This window comes from Papaver somniferum, chromosome 8 (genome assembly GCF_003573695.1).
Source record: "Papaver somniferum cultivar HN1 chromosome 8, ASM357369v1, whole genome shotgun sequence".
NCBI lineage: Eukaryota > Viridiplantae > Streptophyta > Magnoliopsida > Ranunculales > Papaveraceae > Papaver > Papaver somniferum.
Window position 1 is genome coordinate 20410191 of NC_039365.1, and position 23923 is coordinate 20434113.

A 23923-nucleotide genomic window follows, 5' to 3' on the forward strand; every position below is an offset into this window, starting at 1 on the left:
TGATGAGCGGCTAATTCTCTCGTAACCAAGGCAATGGATGAAGCTATTCACACATGAATAATGGGTAACTATTTCATTTTCTCTAATATTTAATTATAATTCACTCAATCACTGCTTTTCAGAGTTCTTAAAAGTTTACATAATTTTCTTCATTAGTTGTGATTCAATTAGATAGGTTATGCTTTGGTTAGATAATCTATGCTTAAGGGATACAATTAATTTTTGAGAATATGTTTGATTATTTGTGGATTAAGAAATAAAGGATAATTAGAGTTATGAAATATTTGACATCATTCATGTGTAATAGTGAAATCTAGTGTCTTGGTTACCTCTCGCCCACTTTGTTAATATTTTTTTATATAATTTTATTAAATCTTTAAATTTAATCTTCACAAGTCCGAGAGTTTGAACCTCATTACTACAACAACAATCAAAATTATAATCATTTTGGTGCCGCCGACGCGGATTTGTGCTTAGGTGGAATTTTTAGGTTTTTTTTTATTTCATTTGTTCTTTTTACGTTTCTTTGGGTGTGTCTTTGTATTACAGGTTTGAAGTTGGATACTAAAGACTTGGAATCAAAGCTTAAAGCTAAAAGAGAAGGAAAAAGACAAAGCAAAAAAACAAAAGAGCGAAAGAAAAAATTAAAAAAAAAAAGAGAGAGAGAATTTATTTATTTATTTTTAGAGACCTTCCATTTTTTGTAATTATTATTATTAATTTTTTTTTCTTTTCTTTTGCACTTTATTTGGACTTTGGACTTGGAAAATTATTTTATTTTTTTTAAACCCTAAGGAATGGTACATTAAATATAAAATTGTTTGCAGGGAAGGACGACAATTACAATATCGTCTCGGCCCCTCGGGTTCGCACATGACATAGGAGTCGTGGCCCGAGTCGACTTCAGCGGTTCTGCACCCGTCTGGTACGGGAGGTAAGCTTTCGAAACATCTGTGAATCCCCTGTCAGCGGTTTATTGTATGCCTTAAGGTGAATATATGCTGAGGATTTGAATACGATTGTTTTAATTTCGTAGTAAAGGGCAAGGCCTGGCCAAATTAAGATAAGGACTCGGATTTCATTACCGTTTCCTTCTTGCCCGCTTTAGGAAAACGAAACCAAACGCGAACCTAAGCTTAAAATTTTGACTAGAACGAGACCTATAGGGTAACGAGCTTAGTAGGAAAGTCGTTCGAAAAATATTGGTTACTCTTTTAGCATACTTCGAAGTTCATGATGGTTTCTGTGAGTTGAATGCGTGACTGCGCCGCCTTGTGATAGCGGTGAGGCCTTGGGTATCAAAGCTCCACTGAGCTTCCCTCGCCTCAATTCAACTTACTTTGACTCGGATTGATTCCAGAGGGGTTTGCTTAAATTGTAACGAATTCCCTTTCGAAGGATTAGAAGCTGGTCTGTAAACAATCTAAGTGGAGCCATCATGCTTGTTGTTTGCTAGATTTTATAGGTTTGATTTGGTCGAGTCAGCCTTGTTTGTGATTATGTAGAATTCCCTTGCAATTAAGAATGTCGAACTGGTATGATAGAAGCCAATACAATGATTATCGACCTGAATTTGAATATGGACATCATCCTTTCTGTGACCATGTTGGGAATAGTGGTTGGGAACACCATCCTTTGGAAGGATATGGGTCATACCCTGGTGAGCCCAATTACTATCCACACATGCATCAGTCTTACGAGCAAGAAGATTATAGTACTAGTTCTTCGTCTCTAGAGGATACAATCAAACTATTGAAAAGTAGTCCTTTTTATGATCCCTCTGTTCCTATTCCTCCTTTAGAAGAGTCCCTCAGGAAGTTAGCTGAGTCGACGCGTAAGTTAGCTGAGATGAATAGTATAATTATAGATGAAAGAACTACAATAATGAGTGAACCTTCTTTAGAAGACAACCTCAAGCGGATAGCTGAGACGAACGAAAGAATTGCTCGAAATTACTTGAATTGCCAATATAGTGTATCCAATAATACCCTTGAGAATGAAGATAGTTATTTACATAATCAAGATAACAAAGGTTAGAATTGGTAGCACTACTTGTTTTGATGAGGTTCGATCTTTTTCATGTTATTATGATGAGGATAGTGTTGATGGAGAATCATACTTATGTAGGAATAGTGATCAGGAAATGGTTACTCCAATTGAGCTTTACAATGATAATATTATTTCTAGTTCAAATCCAAATAATTTTAATAATTATTCACCTATTCAAAAGGACGAGGATTTGACTAGAGATACCCTCGTTTTAGACGATGTAGTATTTCCTGTTTACAAAGCCGATAATGATTTAGAGGAACGAGTTTATTCTGAGAATAATGTTTTAGAGTCTAGCGATTTAGAAACAATAGTCTTAGACGAAGAAGATGAACTCGTAGAGATGAGTGAGGATGAACCTGACTTAGAAGAATCAATTGACCATTTCCAGGAATCTGATGACCTAGAAATTAGGGAAGTTGTGACTAGTCTTTCTAGAGACACAGAAAACTCTAAGTTTGGGGGTGATTATCATTCTCCATGTGCTTTAACTCTTAGAAAGTTCCCTCGTGTAGGACTTGACATTTATGCCTCAACCATATTACAAGATTATCTTCATACATGTTTTCCCGAACCTAATGATGTCCATAGAGAAGCTCAGTTGTTAGAAACCCATCCTCTGGTTGATGTGGTTAACCCAGGCTATGATACCAAGATTGACTTTGTTTTCCCACCAAAAACTTTTCTTCCAATTGTGGGAACATATGATTTTCAGATGTGTCGGATATTAAGTTTTGAGACTAAACCTAATTACTTTAGGATATTAGGGTCGACACATTTTCTTAAGAATGACCATTATTATGGTCAACTTTGTGAGTCAAATCTAATTGACTTAGAGGATCCCCAATTATTCAGGTTGTTGTTATGTGCTTCTAAGTTCTTAGTTGAGTTTTTCCAGACTCTAATACCTGAACCGGATCTTAGCTTTGAGGAAATCCAACCGATGAAAACCTTTTATTTAGACCCTTTTATAGAGCCTGAACCTGAACCACAACTAGATGTAGTTGTCTTAAGCAAGGGTATGTTCGGTATCTTCTTGGTCTGTTGCAGTTTCCTCTTCTTGTGGGTAACACTTTTTGATCCAGATGACCCACAGTTATTCCGGCTACTACTATATGATTCTACGTGGTGACTAATCCTTGCTTAGTCTGGCTGAAGACTTTAAACTTAGCACTTCTTGGGAGGTAACCCAATATTCATGCGACACGGTAATATCTTTCCTTATCTCTTTTGCTTCATTGGTAACAGTTTCTCCTTGTTCATGCTTTTAATTTCATCTTTAGAACATTGAGGACAATGTTAGATTTAAGTTTGGGGGTATGGGAGAAAGTTCTTAGTTGCAATAAATAAGCTCCAGAGACTAGAAATTTATGCTTATTAAGGTTGGCACTAACTAATCTAAGTGGATGGAAGCATTTTGGTTGTAGGATTTGAGGAACCAATCTGATTAGATGGAAACATCTAAAGAGTCTATTCATAAAAGCACAGAGCTCAGGTGTTAGAAAAAAAAACATGGTAGTTTCGCCATATCCTCGTGATGGAAACATCGAAAGAATCCTGATCACTTCTTTTTATTTTTCTTTTTACCATTGCTAGGGTGAAATAAAGTGACTGAGATAAAAAAAAAAATTGAACCAGACCACAGACCAACCGGAATAAATTCAATAAAGTCGACCACTGGTGCCCTTGTATATGCCAGTTGTGTTGACCTAGAGTTAGGTTTATCAACCACTGGTTCCCTTGTATATGCCAGTGTGTTGATACTAGTCCAGACCAGTATCTCAGTCCATTAGGATAGGTTCACCTTAGTCAACATCATCCACATTTTTCTCTACATCCATCTTCTTAATCTATCCATGTGATTGGTTGACTCCGGTTTATGATGTCCAGAAACTATCTGAGTAGAGCTCTGTCACTTTATATGAATTTTAGTATGCTTGAGTGCAAACTCGTGTACAACAATTGGAATTTCGCATCAGGGTACTTCCTCCTGTAGTCAATAAGTATGCCAACCAAGGAGATTCTTTAGTGCCTTCCAAGGTTCTGCATAGATAGCTAGGGTCTGGAGTAATGGTTTTGTGGGCACACCTCTGGTAAACCCTCCCGAGATTAACTCGGTTTTATTTATTTTTTATTAGTTTTGCTCGAGGACTAGCAAATAATAAGTTTAGGGGTATTTGATACACGCATTTATGTGTCTAATTTTTCCTCAATGTTTCGTATTGTTGGTACTCGTTTTCGTCCTTATTATGGTGTTTTGTGTATTTTTAGGTATTTTTGGAAAATAAATATTGTTGGAAAATCGACTCGAAAAATCACTCGGAACACCCCCGGAGGACACTTGCTATACGGAGACCAGATTTGGCTAAGGGGCACCCCCAAAAAGGCAGCTGCTATTCGCACCCCACATCTGGTTAGGGGGACACCATCTTCTTCATTTGAAACTTAAAAATTAGCGGGAAAAATGTGGCAGCTCTCTGAGAATGTTTCGATCGAAATTTGAAGATGTTCTAGGTGGACTAAAGGGCTGAAACTTCATGGGTAGTTGTGATATGTCATAAAAGAGCTGGTATGGGTATTTGTTTCGATCAAATTTGGCTGGAAAATCCGTGACAAGGAATCAGGGCAGCCCGTGCATGAGAAGAGTAGTTCACGGGTTTTGGAAGATTTATGCGTGTTCTGCTCGTGTATGATGACTCTAGCAACACTCTGGACCGTGAAGAAGATAAATGAGGAGATTTTGCAGCTGTAGAATCACGTGAGAAGCTAAAACAGGGAAGAAAATATTCCTAGAATATTTTTCTTCACTGCCGAGTTTAATGAAAATTTGTGAGAGTTATGGCGTGATATTTTGCTGCTGTCGAGTATATATAGGGTGAGGGGATCATATAGAAAGGGGACGTAGAGATTGGGAGAAGTTTAGAGCACCACAGAGTCAAGAAAATCGAATTTGCAGAGAGACCACCTGCTGCTGCTGCCATTGAAGAACACTGAAGAACACGAAGAACAGACTCGCCACAACCGTCATTTTTAAACAATGTCAGCGACTCATACTGTTGGTCGCAGATTAGAGACAGACTTAAAAAACGCAACAGTACAGTAACGGCTCTTTGTAACGGCTTTTGCAATAGTTATAAGCATTGCAAACCCGATTTTTATTATAATTCTCCCTTATTCATCATTTGTAACCCTTTGAGCATAAATGAAATCAACTTTTGAGCGTGTTTCCAACATGATGAGCGGCTAATTCTCTCGTAACCAAGGCAATAGATGAAGCTATTCACACATGAACAATGGGTAACTATTTCATTTTCTCTAATATTTAATTATAATTCACTCAATCACTGCTTTTGCAGAGTTCTTAAAAGTTTACATAATTTTCTTCATTAGTTGTGATTCAATTAGACAGGTTATGCTTTTGTTAGATAATCTATGCTTAAGGGATACAATTAATTTTTGAGAATATGTTTGATTATTTGTGGATTAAGAAATAAAGGATAATTAGAGTTATGAAATATTTGATATCATTCATGTGTAATAGTGGAATCTAGTGTCTTGGTTACCTCTCGCCCACTTTATTAATATTTTTGTATATAATTTTATTAAATCTTTAAATTTAATCTTCACAAGTCCGAGAGTTTGAACCTCATTACTACAACAACAATCAAAATTATAATCAGTCTACTTATACCTAAGTATCGGATTAGGGTAGAAAGTGTAGTTGAGCATTAGACTTCACGGCGTTCATCGATTAAAGACGAAGAACTACTAAGGACAGATTTTGGAACTTCATCAACAAAAGGTATGTGGAGACTTGAACTCATCTATCACTCAAAAGTCTATCTACTCTGTCTCATATTTTAGACAAAAATCATATTGTTATATAGACTTCGATTATAGACATTTGATATTTCGAGATGAGTTTAACTCACTTACATATTTCTCGAAATATGTGTTGATAAGCTTTCTCTTTAACCAAGTTCATCTTATATTCTTGACAAAAGTCAAAAGATGATCATCTAAAAATCCCCTGGTAACATCTTACATGATTTGTGTGAGACAGTCATTTGATGTAGACTTGGAATGTTTCGTATTGATCATTTGATCATTGAAAATTGTTTTAAAGCTAATAGTTTTTGTGAAGCAGCTATTGTCGTCTTCCGAGAAAATTTCAATGATTGAAATCAGAGTTTAGAACACTTAACCATAATTGGATTATGAGCACAGTATGCGTACTTTCATATGTGTTGATCCAAGACCGGAATGTAGTATGCATACCCGTATGTGTACTGGTGAGGTCAACTAAAGTCCGAGAGCTAGAGTATGCGTACCTGTACGCGTACTGGCGAAGTTAGTTGAAGCCGGGTACTATGGTATGCGTACCTGTACGCGTACTGAATTCAACTGAAGCTTGGAAGTGTACGACAATATGCGTACCCGTTTGCATACTGGCGAACACAGTCTAAGTCCGGCTACTTAGGTATGCGTACCCGTTTGCATACTTGAGTAGGTTATGTTCTAAAATCGGTTTGTTCATGAACTAATACATTTATGTAATAAGGAATGCAATCTTTTGCAAACCGTGGTTATAGTGTTCATGAATTGATTCGAGAGAATCAAAATTGATTTTTCTTCAATTGTGTCTTGTATACTTCTATGAGAATATAAACAAATGAAAAACTCTAGAACTAGTTTCAATTGAGTCATTTGAACTAGTTATGGTTAAGATGAATATGGTTGATGTGAAAGTGTTCATATGGCTAAATTCGGTTAACTATTGTTGATCCAACAAGGTGTACACGTTTAGGTACAATTACCCATATCTAAATGAAGTCACTTTTAATTTGTGTGTAACAAGATAAGTTCGATCTAACGATTTAAAGATATTATCCTGAGTCTAATCATGTTTTCATCTAACGGTGAATATTGAATGCTTTTTTACCAAGGTAACATTAATTGCAAACCCTGATTTGAAGACTATATAAAGGAGAACTTTAGCAACTGGGAAACCTAATCCCCACACCTCCTGTGTGATACTAGTTGGACTAGAGTCGATTCTCCTTTAAACTTAGGTTTTTAACGAAACCCTATAGGTTACTTGAAGACTTCATTGGGATTGTGAATCCAGACCCAACTATTTTCTCTGTAGTTGCATGTTCTGATCTTGCTGTTTTCTATCGTATTAAGTATTATCTTCTCTAAGATTTGTTCGAGATTTATTCTCCGATAGGAAAGATAAAAAGTAGTCACAAACATCATCGTATGCGTACTTGCATATGTGTTGATCCAAGACCGGAATGTAGTATGCATACCCGTATGTGTACTGGCGAGGTCAACTAAAGTCCGAGAGCTAGAGTATTTGTACCTGTACGCGTACTGGCGAAGTTAGTTGAAGCCGGGTACTATGGTATGCGTACCTGTACGCGTACTGAATTCAACTGAAGCTTGGAAGTGTACGACATTATGCGTACCCGTTTCATACTGGCGAACACAGTCCAAGTCCGGCTACTTATATACGCATACTCGTTTGCATACTTGAGTAGGTTATGTTCTAAAATCGGTTTGTTCCTGAAATAATACATTTACATAATAATAAATGAAATCTTTTGCAAACCGCGGCTATAGTGTTCATGAGTTGATTCGCGTGAATCAAAATCGATTTTGCTTCAATTGTGTCTTGTATAATTTTATGAGAATATAAAACATTGAACAACTCTAGAACTAGTTTCAATTGAGTCATTTTAACTAGTTATGGTTAAGATGAATATGGTTGTTATGAAAGTGTTCATATGGCTAACTCGGTTAATTATTGTTGAGCTAACAAGGTGTACACATTTAGGTACGGTTACCTATATCTAAAATTAAGTCACTTTTCATTTGTGTGTAACAATCTAAGTTCGATCTAACGGTTGAAAGATATTAGCTTGAGCCTAATCAGGTTTTCATCTAACGGTGAATATTGAAAGCTTTGTTACCAATGTAACATTAATTTGCAAACCCTGATTTGAAGACTATATAAAGGAGAACTCTAGCAACTAGGAAACCTAATCCCCACACCTCCTGTGTGATACTAGTTGCGACTAGAGTCGATTCTCCTTTAACCTTAGGTTTTTCACGAAACCCTATAGGTTAACGACTTGAAGACTTTATTGGGATTGTGAATCCAGGCCCAACTATTTTCTCTGTAGTTGCGTGTTCTGATCTTACTATCTTCTATCATATTGAGTATTATCTTCTCTATGATTTGCTCGAGATTTATTCTCCGATAGGCAAGATAAAAAATAGTCACAAACATCTTCGTCTCATCGTTTGTGATTCCACAATATCTTGTTTCGCTACCATACGATTAGGATTATTGTGAGGTGATTGATATTTCTAAGATGTTCTTCAGGAATATAAGTCGGGTATATCAATTGGTTCTTGTTCACCTTGATTTATCAAAAGACAGAAAAAAACTTCTAGGTATTGTTGTGGGAGACAGATTTATCTATACAATAGACTTTTCTGTGTGAGACAGATTGGTTTATCAATTCTTCGACTTTGGGTCGTAGCAACTCTTAGTTGTGGGTGAGATCAGCTAAGGGAGTCAAGTGCGTAGAGTCTTGCTGGGATTTAGAGGAGTAAGGAACGCGACTGTACCTTGATCAGTGTGAGATTGGTTAGGGCTCAACTACATTCCAGTCCGAAGTTAACTTGGAGTAGACTAATGTCTATAGCGCCTTAATACAATGTGGTATTCAAATGGACTAGGTCCCGGGGTTTTTCTGCATTTGCGGTTTCCTCGTTAACAAAATTTCTGGTGTCTGTGTTATTTCTTTTTCACATTATATTTGTTTATATAATTGAAATATCACAGGTTGTGCGTAGTTCAATCAATTAGATAATCCAACCTTTGGTTGTTGGTATAAATTGATTGACACTTGAAAATTGGTCTTTGGTACCGTTCAAGTTGTTTCACATAATAATCAGAATCGCGGATTTCTATCTATTTGATTTGCTGATTACATTGTGAAACAAAGATACAACTCTTGGATATATTTCCATTGATTGAGTTTGACTGTCTAGTTGATTCTCTTGGAATTATATTGGAGTTCGTCCATACAGATTGCTAAGCGAAATATTGGGTGTGGTTGTTAGACCCCCGCTTTTTCAGGTACTAGTACATAATATATATACACAAAAGTTTAAAATAGTTGTAGTTGAAAGTTGTGTTTAGTGACGATGCTCTCTATTGATTATTGGTATTGTAAATTAGTTCAGAAAAACTTGGTAAAAGTGAAGGCAAAGAGTGAACTGCAGAAAAACTTGGAGTTAACGTCAATCTAGTTCTACTGGTGAAATACAAAGTGACAACAAATAAAGAAAGAAAATCCGGCAACAAAGAAAGAAAAACTTGGTAAAAGTGAAGGCAAAGAGTTTATGAAAAATACAATTAGTCTTTAGCTATCAAGGATTTTGAGTCTTGGCGTTGGATGTTACAAAAAAATCGAATAAGGTGTACTTTGACCCCCATAATAAAGATTGTTATCTTTGCTTCTTTTTGTTTGCTTTTTGCTTCTTTTTTTTTTATTTTTTGGGTAGTATAAGTCTTTTACACTCTCACTTTTTTGATCAATAAGTTCTTTTTTGTACTGATTGAAAGAACAAAAAGATTGATAACAAAGAAAGAAAAAACGACATGATAAATTCTAGATTACACTGTAGTTTTGGATCATAATTTGGAAAATTTTTTGTCATTTATGGTAGCCAGAAAGATTTTAGCTGTCATTCAAAAACACATGAAAATTTTGAAGTTATCGTGGATTTAAACACCATTCCTTCCATCCTTGATGGTATTTCCTTCCTTCTCTCTAGGATATACTACTTTTACTAATGTTTTCAGCTTTGGTTTGATCTACGAACTTTCTATGAGACTGCAGTAAAATAAGAATCCTTATTTGGGGCATACCCGAAAATTTTAGGTGTACAAAACAAGACAAAACTAGGTCATGTGTATAGTCCCTTAGAGCATCCACAGTGGGCGAGTATAACCAAAAATTTGGGATGAGATCGTGACGCAGTGGGACGGAGTAAAGATCAAATTCCAGCCAAAGATCAAATTCCAGACCATATTTGGTCGCGACCAAATACCAAATCCTAATATAGTCGGGCGTAAATTTAAAGTACGCTTGTTGCTGGGCGTAAATTTAAAATACGCTTGTTAACGGGCGGAGATTTAAATTACGCCCGATGAAAATTCAAATTAAAAAAAAAAAATGAGGCGTAAACTTAAAGTACGCCTGTTGACAGGCGTAAACTTAAAGTCCGCCTGGTGATTGATTGGGCGGACATTTGAGATACGCCCGATGAAATTTTTTTGGGGCGGATCTTTAAATTACGCGCGACCAAATTTTAATCGCCACCGTTACGTGACAACACGGACTAAACCCAAAATTTGATCTTTTTTTTGATCTTTGATCTTTGGTTTTGATCGCACCACTGCAGTTGCTCTTATCCACCTATTTTTCATAATGGAAATACTATCCTTAGTGATTAGTCTCCAATATTAATGATTAGTTAATTAATTATTTTGGAATTTTTAATTTTCTTAAAACTTTTAAAAAATTTCAAAATTTTTTTTAACATTTAAAAAAAATTAACTTTTTTTTAAAAACTTTTTTGTTTAAATCTTTTTTCTAACTATTTTTTCTTTTTTTCTTTCTTCTCTCATAGCAAAGAAAAAGATAATAGAAAGTATTTCCTACAAACCCAAGTCTTATTTGATTGATAAATTCTGATTAAATCGAAAAAACCAGGATCTTATGATAGCTACATAGTGAAGTTCGGCTGACAATTGAAACAAACTATCAGTTGAATTTCTCATTGTTCTTCATTCTGAAGTTGCCGATGAACAGTCCGGTTGATAATTAAACACGAAAATGTTAGTCGAACTTCACTTTATGAAAAAATATAATGCTAAGTTCGGTTGTTCTATTTTTCACTTGAATCTGTCAATCCTAAGTTCGAGTACTAACTTGTCAACTGAACATGGGTATGTTTTCATGAAACCTACAATAGGATGACAAGTTATAACGAAGAACACCCAAGGTTCGTCTAACAAATTATTAGCCGGATTTAGGTATGTTTTACAAAAACTTAGGTTTCGTAAATAAAGAAAACTAAAAAATAGAAAAAGCAATTATAAAAATTAAAGAAAATATAAAAGTAATTTTTTAAAAAAATATTAATATAAAGAACAAAAAGAATATTGTAATTTTACAGATTTAAGGGTATATTAGTAACTTAACTCTTTCGAGGACACTCCTTATAAGCATCTATAGGATAGGGTTACTAAAATATAATCCCTAGAATTTTCGCGTATGCCTCAAACTTTGATTCAAAAATAAAAGGGGTGGGATCCGTTGACACGGTTATAATGATATAATCTTGACATTGAACTGAGCCCAACCGACAATGAATTTGAAGCTAATTTTTTGGAGACATGTTCTTCTTATAAGTCTCTATACTCCAACCGAAAATGAGAGCATTCCGAGATGTATAAGACCACCATCTACCATTTTGAATATCAGCCGTTGAAGATTAACGGTTGAAATTAAAATTTTGGTAGAAATGTAGAGTTTTATACGAGGAACATGTCATCAAAAAATTAGCTTCAAATTCATTGCCGGTTAGACTCGGTAGAAAAAATGAAGTTAAAATGTCATGATTATGTCATTATAACCATGTCAATGGATCCTACCCAAAATAAAATGGATCACATCGATAAATGATGGGCCTCGTGGACCAAACTCCAAAGTCACCATCCTAATCCAAACACAAAAATTTGAAATTTCAGTAATATCAAATTGACTGAAAGCAACTAGATGAGACCTAAAATGTACTGGTATTTATTTTTAGTCTCACAAATGATAAATAGAGAGCAGATCTTGTTTACCTACTGGCAAATCTCAGATTAAGCTCACTACAAGTAAGAGATTCACAGATGAATATGACAGAAACACTCCTGAATCCTGAAATAAAGAGGTAATTTCATACTTTTGGAAAGTGATGCTGATTAGTTCTTCCATGGGAGAACATCAAGCCCAAATAACTTCCCGTTTTGTTTTCCTTTTCAGGTGTGCAGTGGTTACAGGTGCCAATAAGGGAATAGGATTTGAGATTTGTAGGCAATTAGTCTCTAATGGGATCTTTGTTGTATTGACATCTAGAGATAGAAACAAGGGTCTTGAAGCTGTTGAAAATCTCAAAAAATCTGGACTCCCAAATGTGATTTTTCATCAATTAGATGTTATGAATCTAACTTCTGTCTCATCCTTGGCTGAATTCATCAAAACCCACTTTGGAAAACTTGATATCTTGGCAAGAATCTCTCAAATATAGTACTATATTTCCATCTTTCTATATGATTTTGTATCTCTATGAATCCTTGCACAAAATAATGGTTGAGCATAATAATCCTGTACCTAATGGAAAATCACCCTTTGTTGCTGTGCAGGTGAATAATGCAGGCATTGGTGGGGTGAGAATAGTAGACAAGGATCAATTAAAGGTTCTGATGCTTGAGGATGAAAAGGTAACTCTACTGAACAATCTTCATTTGCTATCTTGTAAATATTTGTTAAGTGCACAATTTTGAAATGCCTGAACTCCATGTTTAAATTTTGAGTATAGTTTGCGCAACGCGGTTAAAATTAGAAGCAAAAGGGTTTAGTTGACATATATTAGTCATAGAAGTGCAAATGCTCAGAGCCCTTTTGCTTTCTTATTAGCATCATCACTATCAATCTGGATCAATCCCCAGGATTAAGTCAGTTTCTATCGATTGAATACGCTACACAAAGCTTAAGCTTGATAACAAGTTTGTAGGTACTTCCGAATGCTGCTGTTCTTAATTCGATGTATGTGTGTATTGGTGCAGTATTTGGAGAACCCAAAGTTGAAACAGATATGGACAGAACCGTATGACGACGCAGAAAAATGTCTTAAAACAAATTACTACGGCGTCAAGGCGGTGACTGAAGCCTTTATTCCTTTACTTGAGCTATCTGATTCAAGAATAATTGTCAATGTTTCTTCTGCCATGGGGATTCTGAAGGTACCTAACAAAATTTACTTCCATCAATTACAAATGTGCTGACTAAAAAATCATGCTTATTGAACCGAGTTTGGTCTTTGTTTTCAGAATGTTGGCAATGAAAAGGCTTTCGAAGTGCTCAGCGATGCTGATTGTTTAACGGAAGAAAGAATAGATGTGGTGGTGAATACATTTCTAAACGATCTTAAAGAGGGTTGCTTAGAAGCAAAAGGTTGGCCAACATTACTTTCTGCTTATACAATCTCAAAAGCATCAGTTAATGCGTACACTAGGATTTTGGCAAAAAAATTCCCTACTTTTCGCATAAACTGTGTTTGTCCTGGTTTTGTCAAAACCGATATAAACTTTAACAGTGGGGTCTTGACTGTTGAACAAGGTGCTAAAAGTCCTGTAAGATTAGCTCTTTTACCAGATAACATAACTTCTTCTGGGTTCTTCTTTGTTCGTGAAGAGGTATCGTCATTTTGAATTTGTAATGTACAACAACTTTACTAGTTTAACATTTGCTAGTGTTGTAGCTACAAGCGTAATTGAGTTTGAATGATATAAATTTCTGGGTAACTTGTCTAAGCATTGTTCTGAGTTCTCTGTTGATGGTTTCTGAGAAGAACCCTTTTTTCATGGCTTGAATCCAAGTAATACATTGGTAGATCAGGTGGGGGACAATCTACTGGCGATGGAAACCTTGCTCTTTTTTTGCCCAGTCCTAGTTTATGATGAAATTCTTTTTTTTGTCAGAACTTAGAGTCTTAGACATCTGCAATAGTATTTCGGGTAAGCTATGTAGACATAGTAACATTCACGGTTAACTGCAAATCTCACAAGCTGTACGAGGACGAACTTATTTCTTTTATTACCAGACCACTGCTAATTCTCTAATTTGTAGAGATAGTAGACATGACATTTTATTTTATTTTATGATTAATATACCAAAAAAAAAAAAAAATTATCAGAAGAACAGCCTCATCAAACTGCACAAGGAAGCGAGCATATCAGAGATTTACCATTGCCTCTACAAGTGCCGTATTATAGTGTAAAACTTTAATGTGCAATCCCTCTAAAAGATGCATTTGTGGAGTTCTAAATGGTGTAAAACAGATTTACGGAAAGCGCTATATGATATGCAGACATGACATCTTTCTTGCTGCTAATACCCATTATGCATTAAAATGGTGTTACTTCTCCATTGGTAAAGTACAAGCCGGAAGGTCCATCGTCAGGTACAAGAGCCAAATTCACAATTTTTTCCGCACCTTCTTTTGTTGTGAGAAATCCAGTATTGCAATTAATATCTGTCTTGACCCAACCAGGACATGCACAATTTACGCGAAAAGTAGGAAATTCCCTTGCTAAGATCCTTGTATAAGCATTCAAACATACTTTTGAGATTTTATACGCAGGCATATATAAAGGCCATCCTTTTGTTTCTAAGGAATCTTCCTTGAAATCCATCAAAAACATGTTGACAATCTCATCCACTCTCTCTTCTGTTAAGCCATCACCGTCACTAAGCATTTCCAAAGCCTTTTCATCGGAGATATACTAAAATCAAAACAAGCAGTGAATACATTTTCTGTGATGGTAGTATGAAAATTTTGGCTCTAGGGTCTTATGTACCTTCAGCTTTCCAGCGCCGGAGGAAACATTAACAATTCTTGGTGAATCAGAGAGTTGGAGTAAAGGAATAAGTCCTTTAGTCACTGATTTGACACCATAGTAATTTGTTTCCAGACATTCTTGTGCTAATTCGTAAGTCTCTTTTACCATTTGTTTCAAATTTGGTTTCCCTTTGTTCTGATCCTTCTGCAACAGTGAGATAGTAAATCAACTTATGTAGCCAGACAAGTTGCAATCTCAATAATAAGATACATCATTAGATAGATATTTACCAAGTGCCATCATACCATCAGTATCAGTAATAATTCCAGAAATTCCAGCATTGTTTACCTTTGTAGCATTCAAAACTAGGTAAATACTATATAGAAATTCAGATCAAAGCACAGTTGAGTACCATAATGGTTTATAGTGTTTGGATACTTCTTACCAAGATATCAAGCTTTCCGAACTGGCTTCGGATGAATTCAGCTAGAGAAGAAATAGTAATAGGATTCATGACATCAAGTTGATGAAAAACAACATTAGAAAGTCCAAATGAATGCTTGAGCTTCTCAACGGCTTCTAAACCCTTGGTTACATCTCTAGCCGTTAACACAACTGAAATCCCACTAGCAGCTAATTGCCTACAAATCTCAAATCCAATTCCTTTATTTCCACCGGTAACAACTGCGCACCTGAAAATACAGATATACAAGAACACGCAGTTTCATGCTAATTCTGATGTAAAATATTATAATTTGGTTTTTTTCTCCATTATAAGTACTGTACCTTGTTTTTTCCCCAGTATCTGAATCCATTTTTGCAGTTATGATCGACTGTTTCTTAGATTGTCTTTTCTTTCTTCTTTGTTAATGCTAGATTGATGATAAGATATATGAAGCCGGGAGAATTGAATAGTGATGTCATTAGTGACCATCTAGTACTACACTAAGTTTAAAAAGTTATAGTTGAAATTTGACTTTACTTGTGGGCTAATTATGTTCCACGTTAGAGCGACTGATTATGCTATTACTGACTTTACATTCTGCCAGTAGCTAATGGTCCTGGGATAACACCTCCAAAAACCGTAACTTCTCTCCCGCACCACACATGTTCCTATCCGCATTTATGCAAAGAGAACCCCCACAATGTTTTAGTATGAAATGGTGATGAGATTTGTTAGGTTGAGCCTTAAGATTTATTTTGGATGGCAAGCTTGGACTTGATCAATATGCATTTTTCAATGAGCCTATCCTCTCCCAAATAAATTGCTCTCTATACCTCTCCTGTTCAGAGCAATTGTTTTGCAATCCATGGAGAAAACCAACTCCGCTCTGGCAGAGAAGAGGCAAGTATTATCTTCTTCTTTTTCTAGTTTACTCAAATGACTACATATTTGCTTCCCAACCTTAAATCTTGGTTAATGTATCTAAATGTTTTTTCAGGTTTGCAGTTGTTACAGGAGCTAACAAAGGAATTGGACTAGAGATATGTCGCCAGCTTGCTTCCAAAGGAATCACCGTCGTATTGACTGCTAGAGATCAGACCAAGGGAACTAGAACTGTTGAAGCTCTTAAACTGTCGGGACTTACTGATGTGATCTTTCATCAACTTGATGTAAATGATGCAATTAGTGTCACTTCATTTGCTGATTTCACGAAAACCCGTTACGGAAAAGTTGATATCTTGGTAAGGAAAAAAAAACATGAATCCTATCTTCTTCTTTTTTCTATTATACTGATGAGTGAAAGAAATAACTAGCAAATTTAGTGCTCCTAATTTAATTTTGAGCAGGTAAATAATGCAGGGGACAATGGAGTAACAGTACAAATCAGTGAGGTTGTTAAAGACTTGAACATTCGAGATAGTGATGTAAGTACTCAGAGTCAAGTATACGTATATGTATATGTATTATGCATGCATCCTTTTCAAGTTCGTAAGTTCGTATATGTAAGACTGATTATTAGTGTTGTAACAGGAGAAAGATGAGGCTGCCAATTTGTGGAAGGAAGCTGTTAAGGAGACGTACGAGAGGGCACAACAATGCATTGAAACAAATTACTACGGAACTAAAAGAGTAACTGAAGCACTGCTTCCTCTTCTTCGACTCTCTAATTCGGCAAGAATAGTGAATGTTTCCTCCTTATATGGTCAACTAAAGGTAACAGCTAACATCACAATTGCAGTGGTTTCTCTAGTGTATTGTAGAAACACATTGTTCATTTGCAAACAGCTAACTGTAGATTACTGTCACAGTATATCTCGAGTGAAACGATTAAAGAGGAGCTAAGTAACGTTCATTGCTTAACAAATGAGAAATTAGACGAGCTTATGCGAAAGTTCTTGAAGGATTTTAAGGAAGGTACGTTGAGGACTAATGGATGGCCTGTCATAGCTTCTGCATATAAAGTCTCGAAAGCTGCTATGAATGCTTACACTCGAATTCTAGCTAGAGAATTACCAACTTTTCGTGTTAATGTTGTTCATCCTGGTTTGGTTAAAACGGATCTTTCACTCAATAGAGGAAATTTAACCCCTGATGAGGGTGCTAAAGCACCAGTTATGGTGGCATTGTTGCCTTCTGATGGCCCTTCTGGATTTTACTTTGACCAGATGGAGATTTCAACCTTTTGAGTTAAAAATGTTTGAAATGAAAATTGATGTACAATAGCTGTTTTTCCTATTTAGCTCGTTAATTTTGCAATATGGAACAATACTTTCTTAGTTTTGAATTTTTTTTGAGTTTTAGCACCATATGATGAGAGTACTTGCTCTACAATGCCAAGTATAATTGAAATACTGCGTCTTAAATAAAAGCCTGTTTGATGAGTAAAAGTAAAAGTGCTTATACTTCTCCTGGAGTCATTTTTAGAAATCGGTCCCAAATGTTTTTGCTTTTAACATTCATTTTGAAATTTTGGATTCCAAGCAAACTTCTAAGATTTTCAACTTAACTAGGTCGAAAAAGTTGCTTCATTTGTACTGTCACGTGTTGTAACCACATATCTTTATTCACTAGGACGCTCATGCTAGAGAAAATTCATGCCAATGATTGTTCCCCATTGTGTCGCTCCAAGTGTCATGCGTCTTTCTTTGCCATATAACCGACTGCAGTGAGTGTTTGGTTGCGCCTGTGCCTTCGGCGTACCATCCAAGCCTTGGTCATCATGCCTTGGACAAGGAAATTTGGTCATTCTTCTTGCTGGGCATATTCGAATTCTCAAACACCCAACAATCCAGGAACAGTGATGCATTTGTCATATACTGGTATCAGCATCATTGTTGAGTAACTTCATTTGTCGGACTAGTGCACCTTTGTTCTCATGACACTGACTACAAACACATGATTATAAGACTATTACACGGGAAAGTCAAGCGAGCCGATATCCACCAAGGAGTTTCATTTTCTTTTGTTATCCTCTTTAATCAAAATCTCTGTACTTTTTTTTTTCTTTTCTTTCCTCTTGTCACGTTAAATCAATGCATTAGTGGCAGAGGTGGGTGGGGTAGAAGCTAATGTTTACCTTACATGTAAAGTGAGAGAACCTAATGAGACATTTACAGACCATTCAGTCTGGTTTCTCTCGAAGGCAATGGATGTTGGATGATCACTGTAGGTGTCTGCTGTACTGCACCATACATAAGTGACCCCAGCAATGCTTTAATGAGAAATAGTGACAGACCTTTAGCTTAAGATATGTGCAGGTTTTGGACTGCAAATTTGGACAAATCCAGACGAGAACCTCTCTATTTCTCTCCGACTGTTCAGAGCAATTTGTCACATTGATTTTGCAAACTATGGAAGAAACCATCTCTACAACAGCAGAAAAGAGGCAAGTGTTTTATTCTTTATTCTGTTGTCCTAAAATGACTATATATCCTAACCCAAAATCTTGCTAAAATATATCTAATTCTTTTTTCAGGTGTGCGGTTGTTACAGGAGCTAATAAAGGAATAGGACTAGAGATATGTCGTCAGCTCGCTATTAATGGTATCACCGTTATACTAACCGCAAGAGATGAGACCAGGGGAACTCGATCTGTTGAAGCTCTTAAAGGGTCAGGACTTGCTGGTGTGATTTTTCATCAGCTTGATGTAAACGATGCAACTAGTGTTACTTCATTGGCTGGTTTCATCAGAACTCGATACGGGAAACTTGACATCTTGGTAAAAAACTGAGGAAAAAAAAAATCTATCGTTATTTTTGTTCTAGTTGAGTTCGTAAATGAAAGTAAGAACTAGATAAAAACTTTGTCAAATTCAGTGCCCCTAATTACTTTGAGCAGGTAAACAATGCAGGGGACAACGGAGTAAGACTACAAATTACTGAGGAGGCTATGAAAGACATGAACTTTCGATATGGTGATGTAAGTCTTGATGAAGTATACGATCTTATCATTTTTGAGTTCTTAACTGTCTAATACTGCCTTGATGTTAAAAAAGGATTAATTATTAGTATTGTTGAACAGGAGAATGATGAGATTGCCAAGTTGTTGGAGGAATCCATTGAGGAGACATACGAGAGGGCAAAACAATCCATAGAAACAAATTACTATGGAACCATAAGAATAACTGAAGCACTGCTTCCACTTCTTCAACTCTCCAATTCAGCAAGAATTGTGAATGTTTCCTCCGTATATGGTCAACTAAAGGTAACATCTAACATCAAGATCCTTAGTTGTTTCTCTGGTGTAGATGCACATTGTTCATTCACTTTATTGTGTTAATTACTGTCTCAGTTTATCTCGAGTGAGACGATTCAAGAGGAGCTAAGAAATGTTGATTGCTTAACGGTAGAGAAACTGGACGAGCTTATGCAGAAGTTCTTAAAGGATTTTAAGGATGGGATGTTGGAGACTAATGGATGGCCTGTATTAGTTTCTGCGTATAAAGTCTCGAAAGCTGCTATCAATGCCTACACTCGAATTCTTGCGAGGAAGTTCCCAACTTTTCGTGTTAATGTTGTTCATCCTGGTTTGGTTAAAACAGATATTGCATTCCAACAAGGTAACTTAACACCGGATGAAGGAGCTAAAGCACCGGTTATGGTGGCATTGTTGCCTTCTGATGGCCCTTCTGGTTTCTACTTTGACCAGATGGAGATTTCAACCTTTTGAGTTAAAAACGGTTTGTGAACACATAAATCACGAAGCCATCCACGTGTTCACAAACCATATGCGCATACATCCTAATTCTAGAATTGTACGTCGTATGCATAAAGGGGATAATTATGTCGATTCATCGACTCGAAGCCTTCGGGCTTGTCATTGTCTAGTCGAGTATTATCGTAAATAATGTTCGAATAAAGGAATAAACCAAGAATCAAGTATAAATGTTAAGCATATGAAGTTTAAGGCTGAATGTAAGGTGCTGAAATATAAATAAGACAGATTTACGTGGTTCGGCACTAAGGCCTACATCCACGGGGCTGGTGTTTCACTATGTATTGAATGGTTACAAAGATAGTCGAATGACTTTAGAATATACATAGGTCTGCGGAAGTAGGGGGATTACTTACTCTTCCTATTTCTCTCTCCTATATTCTCCTATAATTGCTCTGAATTGGTCGACCCCTCTTTCTTAGTGGAGAGGGGTATTTATAGGGTTGGAACGTGGGTCCCATTTCTGAGGTGCCGTTGTAATCTTATCTTCTTGTGCTTTGTGCCTATTACGCAGAGGTCTTCGGCATATGCTGCGGCCTGAGCTTGAATACGAAGGTTATCCTCGCCTCTTCCACGAGCTGATTGACACGTGTATATCTCTTTGGTATTTAATGCGGGTAGATGGATGTCTGCTCGTGTCAGACAAGTGTCTCTTTGTCTGGTCACATCTGTGTCAGCCAAACTTCCTCTCGGCCGTTGATCTGGGATCTTCCTCGGGATTGGGTGTGATAACACCCAAGGGGTATTATCTGGTGCTCCTCTGAGCCATCATACCTCTGTGATCCTCTGTCCCTGACCGTCAGATCTGCTGACCGGTGGCATCTTCTGATGAGATGCTTGCTATCATGTTTTGATATCTTGTTTTGCATGCCTTCCACGTGTCTCTTTCTGTACACGTGGTGGATGATGAAAGGTGTACATACAATTTGCCCCTCTTCTTCTGACTTGGGCGTATTTTGCAATTTTGAAGAAGAAAGGTTCCTACACGTTTCCCACTTTGCATTAACTTTCCCCGTAACTGCTCCTTGGTACGAGGAGCAGTTATTGTCTTCTCTAGCTTCATAAATAGGAAAGAGAATGTGAAAAAAAACTTTTATCCTCTTCTTGTCAGTGTTCATCCTCTTGTTTTCTATTCTTGTTCTTTAGTCATTTATTATCATCATTCTTGTGAGGAAGATAACAACATTCAATTTTCTGTTTCTTTCGCTCTCGATTGTTGTTCCCCTGTATCTTTTGATATCTCCGATCCTCCTTTCTTCGACTGTGGTTGGTGCTTGTCGTCCTCTTCTATACAGGTATGGGGTTTTTCATTAGTGTTCATCATTGATTTATCTATGTATCTACCCGTTTGTCTCCTGCTGCTGTATTCTTGGTTTTGTGATGAAGACATACATGTCGAAGCATATATGCTTGCCCCTGTTCTTTGTTACAACGTCTGTGAGTCCGTATCTAAGTATTATCCCTGGAGTTGGATGGAGTATTTTTTAGTTCTTAGGGTTTTTAATGTTTATCCGGATGAACCATCAATTATGGGTTTTTTGATCTTTAGTGATCTCCTCGTATTCTTCTCTAAACTGTTTTTGTGTTTCCTTGTAGATATGTCTGATCGTCCGCGGCTCCTTACCAAACCCCGCCGTCTAGTCCGCCAAGATCCCCTCCGCGTCGAGATTCTGACAGATCTCCACTTGGGGAAGGTCCTTACAAGTCTTCGCAATCGGATCCTCGGGGTCATAGGGTTTCATCTCCTCCGGTGCGAAGGTTGTGCCTACTAAGAAAGGGGATGTGCCGAAGGGTCCTTCTGGATCTAGGTATGCTGTTAACCGCGCCCCTTCTCGTCCTCGTGAAGATTCTAGGAGTACGCAGGCTCCTCCTCGTGATGACTCTAGGAGTACGCGGGCTCCTCCTCTCTCGTGAAATAGTGGATGTTCCGCCCCTTCGTTCAATGGCTCCTCCTTCAGTGCCTCCGCAGAAATCTTTGCCTCCTCCCGCGGTTTCTTTCAAAGGGAAGTACTCCAAGGGTACTATGTCGAGAGCTGATCCGTAAAAATCTTCCTTCTAAAAGGAAAGCTTCGGAATTGAGTCCTACTTCTGATTCCGCAGACGAAGAAGAAACTGTCCCCGTGATACGCGCATTTCAGTTGGTAAGAAGAAGGTCACTTTCAAGCATATTGATCTTGAGATGTTCAAGGAAAAACATGAACTTCAAGCTTTTGAGGTTCGCTTCTATGCCCCTGACGATGATATCACTTACGAGCTCCTTGCTAAGTATCAGTTTGACGAGTTTCATCTGTTGACTACGGTTGGAGCCTTCGAGGCGGGTCTCATGTTGCCCCTATATAAGTCGGGTGACTCCTTTTATTATGACGTGTTGGCTAGTCGCGAAGGCTCTTCCACGAACACTCATAATCGTTCCGTGTCACAACTATCTGGGAATTATCTTCGTTCACTGAAGGAATGTTACCTGCGAAGCAAGGGAGAGACTATGATGACCTGCTATGTTCCAAATCCTGCTGAGAGAGAGTGGTACACTCCTCAGAATTTTAACAGTTCTTTTGGGGATTATGTCAACAGCAGAAACCGTAAGCCGTGGAGTGTTAGTCTTCGTAATATTGCTGCTCCCCGTGGTGAAATTCGTCTTTTGAGTGAGGTGAGTGATGCCAAGCTGAAGTATGTTCCTGGTACTGAGGGATCTGCTAAACGGAAACTCTTTCCTGCTCGTGAAAGGATTAAGCGTGACCATGATTATGAATGGCATGCTACTGTTATTGAGGTAGTTGGTCCTTGGGCTTATGGATGGATTCCGGGTCCACGCGGTTGGCGTCCTTCTGAAAATAGCAAGCCTCGTGAAACTCCTCCTGCTCGTTATGGAGATTTCTGTCCTTGGCGTCCGAATTTCGCGGGCATGAATTTTCCTTATGCTCTTGATGTCGTTGATGGAGATGAGGAGGATTCTGGTGCTACCCATCCAACGAAGGTGCTGCTGCCAAGGTATAGTTTCTTCTTATATTCTCTATTCTATTTGCCCCTTTTTCCTTGCTTGAAATAATTTTCATTTTTGAAGTGAGGGAAAAAATGAGCCTTTGTGGGATGTATACTGGTTTGTAGGTGTCGAAGAAGAAGAAACTTGGACCCAAACAATCTTCTACTGCGGTTACCGGTGAGGCTGAGGTTTATGAGGAGGTTACGAGTCCCGTAAACGAAGGGTATGGTGAGGATGAAGAAATGTCCGATGGAGAAGAGCGTACCGACACTTCTCACCCTGATGACGAAGGTGGTAATGGTGAAGAAGAAGTTGCGCGGGTGGTGATGGTGAGTCTGAGGGTAATATTACCGTTGGTGGTACTGGGGGGGTGGCCCCTGTTGGCGATGATATTGTTGGTGTGGGTACTCTGCCCGTTATTTCCCCTGAATTTTCTTTCGGTAGGATATATTCCGCGGGGGAATCCTTTGATGTGAATGCTGCCATGGGTCTTGCCGAAGACTTCTCATTGCTTTCCCCAAATGATGATTGGGATGTGCTTGGGAATCTTGGCAAAGAAGGTACCACTGATCAGCAAGCTGAGAACGCAGGTGGTCATGCTGAGGGTGGTAATGTCGAGACTTGCGCGGGTGAGGAGATAACCGCCAAGGGGAAGTCTGCGGTTGAGTCTCCTTCAGAGGATTTCCCTTACTCGCTAATGCCTGAAGGTGAAGATGCCATTTTGGCTTGGCTTAAGAAGAAGAACCTGATGTTCGTCCCTAACCCTGCCCCAGTGGTCACTGGTGAGAAGAATTCCGACGCTTATACTCGTCGGATGATGCAATTGTCTTCTGAAGCCCGCGTTGCTGAGATGTGGGAGAAGAATCTGAGAGCTTCGGAAGCTAACCTAGTGGTTGACCCTCCCTCCTCTGCTGATATGATGGCCATAGCTGATGGGTACCAATACGGTTTTCCCCAGCAGCGTGTCTTAGAGGTAAATCCTTGTACTTTTTTCTTCATGATATCCGAACATTGTATTCTTCGTGATATCTGATCCCTTTG

General features: G+C 37.6%; 4 protein-coding genes across 5 annotated transcripts; 3 read left to right on the forward strand and 1 right to left on the reverse strand.

The window, feature by feature from the left end:
- Positions 1–11914: 11914 nt before the first annotated feature.
- On the forward strand, positions 11915–13714 carry LOC113304449 ((+)-neomenthol dehydrogenase-like). Its single transcript, XM_026553572.1, has 5 exons — positions 11915–12072; positions 12165–12408; positions 12545–12622; positions 12968–13144; positions 13232–13714. The coding sequence occupies exons 1-5, from the start codon at positions 12032–12034 to the stop codon at positions 13610–13612; spliced, it is 921 nt and encodes a 306-aa protein (XP_026409357.1). The 5' UTR covers positions 11915–12031; the 3' UTR covers positions 13613–13714.
- Positions 13715–13970: 256 nt separating this feature from the next.
- On the reverse strand, positions 13971–15677 carry LOC113304451 (salutaridine reductase-like). 2 transcript variants are annotated; one of them, XM_026553575.1, is made up of 4 exons: positions 15530–15677; positions 15189–15435; positions 14762–14944; positions 13971–14686 (listed from the first exon to the last, which is right to left on the reverse strand). In XM_026553575.1, exons 1-4 carry the CDS (start codon positions 15556–15558, stop codon positions 14309–14311), a joined length of 837 nt encoding a protein of 278 aa, XP_026409360.1. In that variant the 5' UTR covers positions 15559–15677; the 3' UTR covers positions 13971–14308. The 2 variants fall into 2 exon arrangements, with proteins under 2 accessions (XP_026409360.1, XP_026409359.1); XM_026553574.1 differs by having other exon boundaries at positions 14762–14947; positions 15530–15675.
- A 145-nt stretch (positions 15678–15822) lies between these two features.
- On the forward strand, positions 15823–17488 carry LOC113304450 (salutaridine reductase-like). The gene is made up of 5 exons (XM_026553573.1): positions 15823–16088; positions 16186–16429; positions 16535–16612; positions 16719–16901; positions 16997–17488. The coding sequence occupies exons 1-5, from the start codon at positions 16054–16056 to the stop codon at positions 17372–17374; spliced, it is 918 nt and encodes a 305-aa protein (XP_026409358.1). The 5' UTR covers positions 15823–16053; the 3' UTR covers positions 17375–17488.
- An 835-nt stretch (positions 17489–18323) lies between these two features.
- LOC113304448 (salutaridine reductase-like) lies at positions 18324–20147 on the forward strand. The gene is made up of 5 exons (XM_026553571.1): positions 18324–18573; positions 18664–18907; positions 19027–19107; positions 19210–19392; positions 19480–20147. Exons 1-5 carry the CDS (start codon positions 18539–18541, stop codon positions 19855–19857), a joined length of 921 nt encoding a protein of 306 aa, XP_026409356.1. The 5' UTR covers positions 18324–18538; the 3' UTR covers positions 19858–20147.
- Positions 20148–23923: the final 3776 nt, after the last annotated feature.

Coding starts and splice junctions, on each gene's coding strand:
- LOC113304449 (XM_026553572.1), top strand. CDS start 12,032: ATGAATATGACAGAAACACTCCTGAATCCTGAAATAAAGAG. Junction 12,073..12,164: donor CTGAATCCTGAAATAAAGAG/GTAATTTCATAC, acceptor TTTCCTTTTCAG/GTGTGCAGTGGTTACAGGTG. Junction 12,409..12,544: donor TTGGAAAACTTGATATCTTG/GCAAGAATCTCT, acceptor GTTGCTGTGCAG/GTGAATAATGCAGGCATTGG.
- LOC113304451 (XM_026553574.1), bottom strand. CDS start 15,558: ATGGATTCAGATACTGGGGAAAAAACAAG. Junction 14,948..15,188: donor TCGGAAAGCTTGATATCTTG/GTAAGAAGTATC, acceptor TCACTGTTGCAG/AAGGATCAGAACAAAGGGAA. Junction 14,687..14,761: donor CCGGCGCTGGAAAGCTGAAG/GTACATAAGACC, acceptor TTTTGATTTTAG/TATATCTCCGATGAAAAGGC.
- LOC113304450 (XM_026553573.1), top strand. CDS start 16,054: ATGGAGAAAACCAACTCCGCTCTGGCAGAGAAGAG. Junction 16,613..16,718: donor TGAACATTCGAGATAGTGAT/GTAAGTACTCAG, acceptor GTGTTGTAACAG/GAGAAAGATGAGGCTGCCAA. Junction 16,902..16,996: donor CCTTATATGGTCAACTAAAG/GTAACAGCTAAC, acceptor TTACTGTCACAG/TATATCTCGAGTGAAACGAT.
- LOC113304448 (XM_026553571.1), top strand. CDS start 18,539: ATGGAAGAAACCATCTCTACAACAGCAGAAAAGAG. Junction 18,574..18,663: donor TCTACAACAGCAGAAAAGAG/GCAAGTGTTTTA, acceptor TTCTTTTTTCAG/GTGTGCGGTTGTTACAGGAG. Junction 18,908..19,026: donor ACGGGAAACTTGACATCTTG/GTAAAAAACTGA, acceptor TACTTTGAGCAG/GTAAACAATGCAGGGGACAA.